This window comes from Teleopsis dalmanni, chromosome 1 (genome assembly GCF_002237135.1).
Source record: "Teleopsis dalmanni isolate 2A chromosome 1, ASM223713v2, whole genome shotgun sequence".
In the NCBI taxonomy this organism is placed as follows: domain Eukaryota; kingdom Metazoa; phylum Arthropoda; class Insecta; order Diptera; family Diopsidae; genus Teleopsis; species Teleopsis dalmanni.
The window spans coordinates 135,816,009-135,828,164 of NC_051846.1; the positions used below are offsets into that span (position 1 = coordinate 135,816,009).

Sequence of the window (12,156 nt, forward strand, 5' to 3'; positions counted from 1 at the left end):
AAACATGCGCGAAAATTTGTTATGAAAAAATAAATTTTAATTATTATTACACGTGTATGAATATTTATTTCAACGATTAAGTTCTACACATTTTTCATAATTTATATACCAAAGTATTCTAGAATATATATATTTTTCAAAAACATACTTTAGTAATTTTATAATAAATTAAATATTAATATTACCCTAATATACAGAATATAACAGCCACAGATTTCATTATTAAACTTTACAGTTGTGGTGAGTTTTTAACATGATGTGTTTTCACCATAGTATGTTATTAGTACGGTGTTAGTTAACATAAATTTTTTTCGTAAAATAACACTTACGGTGTGCACGAGGCACTGGTTATCGTGTTATGTGGTTATGTTCTTATGATAGAAATTGCAAATTGTTCAAGTAAAAAATTGTTCAAAAGTAAGTAAAAGTGAAATTAAATGAGTCATATACATATGACATATGAAAACGTAAAAGAGACAATATCGAATTCCTCTGAACTTACGTCAAACACAAAGAACAGCTAATTGTGTAAAAAGAACCAGATATAACTTACATAAACGCCGATTCACGCAGCACATAATCCGTTGACCAGTGTCCTGTGAACACCTTAACTTTTTTAAATATAATATATCCAAAATTAATTTTTAAAAAAGAGTTGATTTGGTCATTTTTTATATTTCCTTTAATTTAAAATTCATTTTAAATTGGTGTATATCAATCGAAAGATCTTCCCAACTCTATAAGAATAATTCCGTTTGTTTCAGTTTAAATTTTTATATTAACGAACATATCATTTTTTAAAAATTTTTCATAAATACAGCTTTGTGTTTTCCAGCAACGATGCTAACTTTGTACTGGTATAAATTTTATATATTTGACAACAACGTAGACTCGCAGTGCCATCTTGTAGTGAGCTAATCAAGTTGAATCATTTATTGCATTTGATGCTGTTTATTTAATTTTATTGCTTTAATTGTAGTGTATATTGTCAAAATTATTATGTGATGCTTAATTTGAAAAAATAAATAACATGAAGAAAAAGAATAAAAAAATATTCAATAGTCGCACTTATTCTTACTTTCGATAGTGTCGAAAAACATAAAAAAATTATAAAGTCTGACTGAAAGGACCATTATTTCAATGATATTGTGATTCATTCAGATGTACTCCCAAGATACGTTAAAGATAGATATGTTTGAGGAAAGCAAAACATAAAATGCTTCTCGCCAGGGCTCTCCAGACCAAATGAGATCGCGGGCTAATTCAAATCAAATACGGCTATATTGATAAATTTAGTTTTATTAATTCTTCATTAGTTTATCTTTTATAACTCCATCAATATCTACATTACTAATATAAGTTGCTGTCGCGAACTAAATATATTTTATTTTTAATGTAATGTTAAAATAATGTAAAAAAAAATATATACTAATAGTACGTTTCCACTACGTCCTTAGTAAGTTTCATTTACTGAGTAAATTGCATTAACCATACAAAAAGAGATTCCGTGCTTTTTCATTTACTATAAAATATAGTAAACAAAATTCGATCAAAGTTATACCAAATATCACAAATGCAACATTAGAAATGATCGCTATTTGACACATGAAATTAAATGTAAATATAAACAAACAATCAAAATTCAAGATTTATTTATAAACATTTATTTTTTTAAAAATAATATATATAATTAATACATAAAAATATGAAAATAAGTTTATTTATCAAATGTATATTTGATATAATTATAAAATTTCATATATTATTTAATAATAAATATTTATTTATAATTATATAAAATTTAATTATATGAAAAATATATAAGTATATATTTTTGGTTATTTTTATTTTTAATTTATAAGTTGTAAGTGTTATTATTAGCTATTAGTGAAAATAAAGCTTACTGAAGATTTGAACTAAACATTGCCTTATTTCTTTTTTATTTAGCTTGTGATTATTTAGTGTTTAAACTTGTTTTGAAACCCTTTGTTGTCTTCTCAGAACCGACATACGGATTTCATTCTTATCTAAAATAGCAACTCACTAAAATTTTATTCTTTATTTAATAATATATACTGCCCGTACTTACCAAAGTCCAGCACTTCTATTTTTTTTCTAGTAATCATTGAAGAAAGCACTATCATTTGTTGATTTTGAATTATTTGTAATTATTTAAAAACAACATTACAAACATTATATATATTAAATTATTTAAATTTGCTGCGTTTTCTTCCATGCTGATATATTTTCTTCTAACAATACAACATATAATATCATTTGTTTACAATTCAAATGTAAACACGGAAAAGCTCTAAAACTATAACTTTTTGATACATAAAAGCTCTTCCCCATTCCTTAAGTAACTCATGATAATGTAAACGCAGAAAGCTCTATGTTATTATATGACTTACTAAGTACGTAGTGGAAACGTAGTATAAAGTCCTAATGAATTAAGTAAATTAATGTGAAGTGTAATAAGTTATTGAAAACATTTTATTTTATTTATTTGGTGTACCATGAATTAAAATAATGTAATTTTACCAAAGTACACCACAAGAAAATTTCCGTAGTTATGGTAGATTAGAAACATGTCGCGAGTCGTACAAATATAACCTATTTCATATTATCTTTCGTTGGATATTAGGAATATTCTCAGGGGAATATTTTATGTATTTTAGTAACATTAGACATTAATTTAACAATCAATTATTTGTGAGTGGGGTTATATAGTATGTCTATATAAAAATTTTTTTTCTGTAGATGTGAAAATAAAGACAAGATGATAATAATTATAAATCTTGTGTTACAGCTAAAAATATTTAATACTTTCCTATGTACCTATTGGTACATTCATGAATGAACGCAGCCTGTAAGTGAAAACAGGTTATTGCTTGTTGTTAAAAAACTGAACTTTTGACAAAATTTGTAATCTGGCATCGCCGAGCAAAAAATTATTTGTTTTTGTCAAAAGTTAGTTTGTTTTCATTAAATGTGTTAAATATTGAAATTTGTAATATGAAGAAAATAACGTATTACGAAAATATACTTGAGTTTAAAGAGAATACGAATACCGCTCTACTTTTAAGCGACGTAAAAAACTGGAAGTTTTGTCGGATTTGCTTGGAAGATAATACTCCACTTGATACCGAATTGAAAAGTGGTTGCGTTGTTGTTGATGGTGAATTTGTGTCTATAAACGAAATGCTTTTGAAAATTACAGGAAAAATGGTAAAGTTTTATTTTAATTAATATCAAGACACTTATAATTCTAATTAAAAATTACCTTTTATAAAATGCAACTCATTAGTTTTTAGTATTCAAATTCTAAAACAGAAATCAAAACCAAAATTCCAAATTGACCTCAAAGTAATGTGATTATTCTGCGGAAGGATGGAGTATTAATCTGATATATAAAATCTTTTATTAAAAAAGCAATGATCGCAAGTTATTAAAGCCAACTTTAATAAAACTGTAATTTTAAAAGGCGATATTACACATGCTTCTTCGACAAGATGAAAGAAACAAGTCTGATTGCAAAGCCATACTAATATTGTTTTTGAAACTAAGATACACATGGAGAGTGTTTAACATCTCAACTGAATTCCGATTCATTTAGAAATAAATATGCCAATAGTTTCTCACACTAGTTATTGGAACCAAGATAAATTCAAAAATTGTTTAACACTTAGATAAAATATATTTATATTTGTTTCAATATGTGTAATATTTTTAACATGAATTTTACAGCAGATATTTTTATTTTTTATTTTATTTTTAAAAAATAGTTGATTAATAGTTAAATAATTACATTTACATCACATTTTCAGATATAAATTTATACCAAGTATTAAATTAAACTAAATATTAAAGTATTAAACTAAATATTAAATTTAAAATATGTTTGAAATATTATGCTAGTTTTCATTAAACCTAGATCTTATTTAAATCTAGTTGATATCAAGTTTTCTAAAAGACTGTAGTTACGTAGATGTAGAAATTTTTAGATTCATTTTAATGTATACCTACACAGTGTATGGAAACTACAGTAGATGAAAGACATAGTTCCTAAAATATTTTTTATTTCATTGCAAATATAATTGATTACGACAAACAATCAATTTACGACAGTGTTTCATTTTTATCACGCGTTCTCACATAAAAACAATTTGTTTGACGATTCTTTGTCATCAAAACTACTATATAGAAATCTGTAGCATTGCCAATGTAATAGTTTGATTAACGAGTTTTGATCGCCTATAATGCTATTATATATCTGTTCATCTTACATATCTGTCTCTTAAAATTAACCGCTTATATTAAATCTGTGTTATTTGCGTTGGTCAGAAATAATTTTCACAAGTTTTTAATAACCGTCTATCACATGCGCGCAAAACAAACATTCCCTCAACGCAAGACTTAAGATGATAAAGCTTGTATGAAATGAGCAAAGTTCTTACAATTTTTTAAGTTATTTTAATTGAGTTTGTGCTTATTTGCTGCTTTTAAAACTATAGGTCTACATTCGAATAGGACAATTTTAGAAGTAATCTCATAAAGGAATTTACATCAATTACACATAATTGTGAAAACTGAGTTGAAAGGCAAGAATAAAGAAATAAAGACCATAAATCCATATGCTATCTCGGAGATGACATATATTTTTGGTAGTATTTAATGATCACCAACTCAATTAAAGAAGCTTTAAAGTACTAAACCATAAGAACTTTTCTTCATTTAAATATTATCATATTATCATATCATATTATTATTGTTAATATTGTTACGAATTTGCATTTTATAATTCAGTCTACTCTCGTTTGTATCTCTTAACAAATTCCAAAAATAACCGCTTCAGTTTACTTGTTAACTACTCCGCACACTTTACTATGCATCCACGCTGTTATCGCATAGACAAAATAACTGAAACTGAAATTCATACTCAAAAACTCCGAACATAAATTCCATAACTAAACTTTTACTAAAAGAAATATATGACATTAGTTTTCTTATTCTTTTAGTTTTGCCGTGCTGCTATGGTTTGATATTCCTCAAAACAAATTCGTCACAGTATTATAGTTATTATTATTAATTGAAAGAATTTTGGTTATATATCGTTCTAATAAATATTAATATTTTTTTTATGCTTAATAGATCAAACTGGAACTAGAAAAGCCATCAAAAATTTGTAAAAATTGTGTTAATAAAGTGTTTTCATTATACAATTTTAAATTACAAATGAATCGAGCAAATAATGTGCTGCAAAAAATGATTGAAGCAGTAGAAAAAGAAGACCAAGTTCATATTCAATTAATTGATGTAATACCAGGTGAAATAGTAGAAACGGAGTGCACAAGTACAAACGATCAGCACAACCTTGACTACGATGATATTAATTCAGAATCTTCAAGTCATGTGTCTAGTCCAACACGAGATTCAAAGGAAAAAGAAATAATAAATAATGTGATTGAATCTGAAATAATTAATTCAAATAGTTTGAATGAAATTATAGTAGATGATTCAGATACTCATATGGAGACAACGTATTATTATGAAGAATTAAGTGAAGATGCGCCTTCTTATTCCGGTGCAGATGTTACTGATGAGAAAAATATCAAATTAGAACATGCAAACGAATTTATTATTGAAGTATGCAATGATAACATGTCAAGCGGAAGTTTGCAAAAAGATGTAGATGATGTGGATATAAACGATATAAAAAATAAAATAAATAGTCAAAACACATTTACGGAAAAAAAGGAAAAATCAACAAAAGTCTTATCTAACCTGGATTGCCAGTTATGTGGTCAGGTAAGATATATGTGTAAAATCATTAATTCCCTACAAAACTTATTGTGATATTTATTTTTTAAATAGGTATTCATTACACAAAAAAATTTAATAATTCACGCGCAAAATGAACACCCAAATGAAAAGGCATTCGCGTGTCGGGAATGTGGTGCCAAATTTGCTCATTTGCAGTCCCTGTGCCGTCACATGAACCAACATAAACCCGAGAGCCTAAAATTTCCATGCGAATATTGCGATAGAACGTTCCTACGATCCGACGATTTGAAGCGTCATAGTCGCATTCATACTGGGGATAGGCCATACGTATGTGAAACTTGTGACAAAGCTTTCAAGCAACATAGTGAACTAAACGATCATAAAACAACACATATGAAAGAAAAGTTTTATAAATGCGATTTATGCAATAATCGTTTTGGTTCTAGAAATGGACTCTACATACATAAAAAAGCACACGAGGGAAGAAAGGACTTTTCTTGTGCGTTTTGTGAAAAGCAATTCCTAACAAATGGAGAACTTAAATCTCATTTAAATGTTCACTATAAAAAAAATAAAATTGAAGACACCAAATAGCCATAGAAATAATTAAATCAGTTTACTTTATTTAGTTTTAATTGTATTTTATGATAACATGATATATTAAAAAATGACTTATAAAAAATAATTTAATAAAGTACTTCTTAAATTAAGAATGTTAAATATTCATAGCATGTTGACTAGTTGTAACGAACTGCAAAAATGTAATTATAAATAATACATTATATATTTTAAATATTAATAAAAATCTATTTACAAATGTAAAATGTATTATGTGTAAAAAATAGAAATCCTATTTTTACTTTTTATAACTTTTATAAGATGTGCATCATAACTAGTAGCATTACGAACATAACTGACGCCCTGGGCATTACAGCTGTTTGACGGCCTTCGAAACACATATTAATATAATATATGCAATTTATTTAACTGAGAACCAGTTTGCATGATATATTTAATTTTCCATCCTTACGCCACTGATCATAACTTATCTGCAGGCAGAAGTTGGTTGCTCTGTATTCCACTAGTGCCATTTTGTAATTATTATGGCAGACTATGGGCTTATTTTCAATGGACCAATTAGTTCTTTATCAAAAAAAGTTTATCAAAATCGCTATAGATCTTAAGCCACTCAACGCACAGTAGTATGGGTACGTATGGACCCATAAAACTATTTTTAAGTAAACATATGGAATTGTAGAATAAAGAATCCGTATAATAACAGTCCTTAGTTTTTTGATGTAATTAACTCCCATTAAGGTTTATTAAAGTATCGCAGGGTAACAGATTCCTATCTCTGGTCGAGTACCGCAAGTGAAACTCACTTTGTACCATTTATATTCCACATTTTTAGTCGGAAGTAAATTGCGTTGCTGAGAATTTCAAGATTCAAAACTGCTGAGTTATATCTTTGAATATTGTAATTTTTAAGGAAGATGTATTTTAAATTCTTACATATTGACTGTGACTTTCTTTGAAAACTCCAATATTTTATATATGTATGGAGGAATAACCTGTGATGTAGGACATTTCTCTGAAGGCTTACAGCAAGTACTCCATATCGTTAGTTTCTCCAAATAAATCGAAATATCGGTCCATACGACTTACAATCTGTGACACTCGATTCTAACAGTGGAATTATTCTACTAGTGTTGAATATCTTCGATATGATATGAGATGTGAACTGAATAATACATTTAATATGTATGTATAGAAATATTAATAGCTCGAGAACTCTTGACAGCCAGGTTTAACTATACGCTATGAAAGCGATTTTTATATTCGGTGTATATATTTTGTGGGACCTCGGGGCACCGCATCGTTCATAAGTGAGTCATCACCAACCCAATGATGTCCCAAGACAGTCATCCTCCTGCTTGCCAGTGCTGGATATTGGCACAATATAAGCATCGCTGGCTCCTTTTCTTTTAGATAGAGTCTCCAAATATCTTCTTCAACGAGAGTTATCTTTCTAAGGTAATACTTGAAGTTTCCATGACCAGTAATGAATGGTGGTGGGTGTAAATGTGCCACATCGGAAAACTTAAAACAAATCAGTTCGATACGGTCACTGCAGAAAAGTTCAATGATAATAAATACCAAGTGAAAGCTTTTCTAAAAGAAATTTACTGCGAAAGCATTAGCAACTTGCAACCTATTAAAGCACATGGACAAAATATGTACTTAATGCTATAATAAAAATAGAAAGTTACTTTTTTTTTTAGGATGCCAAGATTTACGATAAACGATTGCAGGAAGAATAAATGGTGAGCGAGTTTAAGCTAGATACAAATATAGCTTAAACAAATAAAATTTGAGGTAACTGATCTTGTATTAGTCGAAAACGAACCGTATAACACGAGTGTATCGAGGAAATTAGAATCGCATTATGGGGGACCTATCATTAATTGAAAGGATCTCGATAATGATTGATATCTTGTTAAAGATCTACCGAATTACAAACGAAATCAACGATCGTATCGACGTCACTTGTATGACAAACTTTATTTTTGGTTCCAGTTATTCCATAGTAAAAATAGCAGTAAAGCGGAAAACGAGGAGGAAGATTACGTTTGAAGAGACTCTTAAAGCAGGGGTTCGCTTTGTAAGTGTAGAAGAAACAATATATAGTGGAGTAGTATTTTTCTTTCAAAACAAGTTCTAAAACAATATAATATTTCAATCTTAAATCTAGTCTTACAGTTAATTTCTGCTATGAATAAATAAATTACAAAATATTTACACATTAAAATATTGTTAATTATTGATCTAAAGACATGACCCAAATGCCGTCTACTAATAAAAATAGTATTTTAATTATTATATTTTCAATTTTATTTAAAACTAAAAACTTCATTTATTATTCTTTGCCTGTAACTAATTGCGTCTCTTACAAAGTCAGAGAGTGCGACCCATTTGTCCTCGTTTAATGCATCTATTATTTTTTCTTCTGTAAGTGTGTTTCCCATAGTATTTTAGCGCATTTCTTTCAGAATTGGACATAACCCAATAAAGTGTATTGTCCTCAGACTGGTCTAGATTACACAATGAGCAATGGTAAATTTATCCGTAAAAAAATTCCGGATGCGTGGGAAACAATATATTTAAAAGCAAATGCTCCTGAAACTGTCTTGATTTCATTTGTAGGCTCCTGATATAGTTTTTAGTGAAGTTATATTCACTGATATAACTCTATATATTATTTGGAGTGTATTAATATTGATAGAGTATTAAACTTAACTACGATTCAGAAACATCGAAATATTCACAAATCATTCAATTTTGATAATATTTAAAACTTATTTGAATTTTTTTAAGATTAATTTTTATTCGTATCTTTATTGGAACTTTATATGTATTAAGCAAATTTATTCGAAGCTGAAACATATATAAATAGTTTTTTATCATTGGATCACAATTCATGATCAGTTAAGCAAACCGACTAGAAGCAAAGATAAATACAGTCAAACTTTCATAACTCGAACTTCTACAACTCGAATTTTCTACAACTTGAACTATAAAAAGTGCAACAGTGTTTTAGAGAGCAAATTTCATAAAATTCTACTTCCATTACTCGAATTTCTATAAATCAAATTTGTCTATAACTCGAATACAAATATTGTCACGTGTCATTAGGAATATGGGAAAGTGCATTCTCTAAGTCGAATTCTTGTTTTAAGTATGAATCCATTTTGTTGTTAGGGAAAATCCCTTTTTCCAAATCAAATGTTTAATTTTTTTTTTCTCACGTTGCTTCTTTATGCCAATACTAGTCGCTGGCAGCGTGGTTTAAAGTAAATAAAATAACTTCCAATGCTACTCTTAACGATTATATTGAGCTTGATAATGGAATTTGTACATCAAGCTTTCCTATAGATGACGAAATTATTGAGCATTATAGCTTTGAATTAGTGGATCCGATTCTAAGCACAACGGAAAGTAATAATGAGGGTTCGGTGGATGGAAATTGTTCATTAGCTTTTCAAGAATGCAGTAGAAGACTCATTCAAAACTCTAAATTATTATTTACAAACGAATGATACTCCAATTGATGATCACTATAAGGCTTGGAATAAATTTTAATCTCTATTTGCTGAAAATAAGAAAAATAAAATAAAATCCCATACCCTAATTTCTGAATATTTCACTTCACTATAACTTTTGTGCTATATTTAATTTCAAATAATTAAATAAATATCTTAAAAATAAAAAAAGAATAAACAAAATCTATAACTCGAACTCTCCATAACTTGAACCTTTTCTTTGTTAAATGGTATTTCGAGTTATGGGAGTTTGACTGTATAAATAAAATCTGCCTGTTCGGTCCCTAATTGTGGTGCATTTTCAATGAAATTAGATATGAAGCAGTTGTAGACCAATCGACCAATCTGCACATCATTATGTCTTCAGGAAGGAAGTCATACTTAATATTTTATTAATAAATTATATTATACAAATAATTTTTACCTAATATATCTTATATATAAAAATGAATCGAAAAATGTGTTGGTAAGCGCATAACTCAACAACGCCTGGACCAATTTGGTCAATTATTTTTTTTAAATGTTGGTCCAGGCGTTGTTGAGGTATGCGCTTATCAACACATTTTTCGATTCATTTTTACATATAAAAAGACAAGAACATAACTAGAATAGATGAGTTTGTGTGTTGTAATAAGTTGTTGATTATTGTAGGTATGTTTATTAAATCCCCATGACTTCCTTTGCAGATCGTTATCTCCACTATCCAAGCGAGCTACCCACTTTTTACATATTTGTCCCCTTTAGGTTTCCACTGTCTCTTTAGATTATTTTCCAATCAGGTTTAAACCGTAAGTTCGCTTCTTAATTTGAAACCCACTGCCAGACATCTCAGTCGGGGTTTTTTAGTGGATCCCAAAAGGGTGGCCAAAGTTCTTGGAAGAGAAGATACTTTGGTCACCCAAACTGAACCCCACACACCAAGGTGACTGTTCTGTTCAAGAGATTTTTTTGCCCCGACTATAAAATAGGTAGGAACAAAAAACTGCCATATTCCAAATCTTTTTGACAGAACGAAGTCTGTCGGGTCCGCTAGTTTGAAATAAAAATAGAATAGAGTTTAGAAAATAAAATAATTACAATAATATGTATTCGTATAAGTTTCAAAAATTATTATATTACATTTGTCTGAATAGTTTGAATATTTTGAATAAAACTTCTAGTTTTTACTTTTACATTATAAAAATTATTCGTTGATTTGTATTTTTTAAAAAATCATATTATTTTCATGTTGTCTTTCAAAAAAACTTAAGTAAAAAATAACGCAAATTTGGGAAGTTCAACAATAAATTTTCGAAAAATATTTTTATTAATGTTTATTTTTTATTAAATATCAAATAAAAAATTATAATATAAATTATAATTATTTTATTATAAACTTTTCTTTATAATAGGTATATTTAGGTGAGTTTGTATTTTGAATTAAAAATTTTAAAAAGCGACGAGAGAAAAGAGGCAGGGAGCTGGCTGGCTTCACACAGTGCAAATAATTTCTCTTTAAATCGGCATCTCATTCTGTTTTTGCCTCAGTCTGAGTTTAAGCATCCGCCTGGTTGGATTGGTTAGTGTGCGGCGTTCAGTGTGGATTGTGTTGTATTTCATTCAGATTGTGAAGTGAATTGTTGAGATTTAAAATATAAAATAACTTTGCTTTGTGGGAGCAAATCCAATAAAACATTCAAGTGAAACAGCTAAGATCAGCAAAAAAAATAAATTGAATGAATGAATGAATAGCCAGTGTAAGAAGTTTTAATTGAATAAAATCTGAAGTTTAGAAGTTCCACTTGAAAGTAAATAAAAAAAAACGTAGTTTCCGATATTTAATTTTTAAAAAAAAATTTTTTGTGTCCTGATTATTTTCTGCAAGACAAATGTTAAATTCAGTCTAAAATCAGTTTAAAATTTATAAATTGAAATAATATATGTGCATATATATATATATAAGTGTATGAAAATGTTAAAGCTTTGATTTACTGGAATATATGAATGATACTTTTGAAGGTAACGTAAGAAATAATCTTACAAATGCATTTAACTAAATTAACTATAGTGTAAAATAATTATATTGTACATGCATATATATATCCAAACTTATTTGTTATCGACAGTTGTGCTATAATAAGTCATAAATAGATCATTTTTTTTAATATGTAGTAATACATATTAATTATTTTTTTAATATTAATTAATAAACATTTATTTTTAATTATGATTATTATGTCCTATAAATGGAGCTTATGCATTATTTCTAATAATATATTTATTTATTTATAAT

General features: G+C 27.8%; 1 protein-coding gene across 1 annotated transcript; it reads left to right on the top strand.

The window, feature by feature from the left end:
• The first annotated feature begins 2,900 nt into the window (after window positions 1-2,900).
• On the top strand, window positions 2,901-6,393 carry LOC119668919 (zinc finger protein 1 homolog). Its single transcript, XM_038078596.1, has 3 exons — window positions 2,901-3,228; window positions 5,152-5,808; window positions 5,875-6,393. The coding sequence occupies exons 1-3, from the start codon at window positions 3,016-3,018 to the stop codon at window positions 6,376-6,378; spliced, it is 1,374 nt and encodes a 457-aa protein (XP_037934524.1). The 5' UTR covers window positions 2,901-3,015; the 3' UTR covers window positions 6,379-6,393.
• Window positions 6,394-12,156: the final 5,763 nt, after the last annotated feature.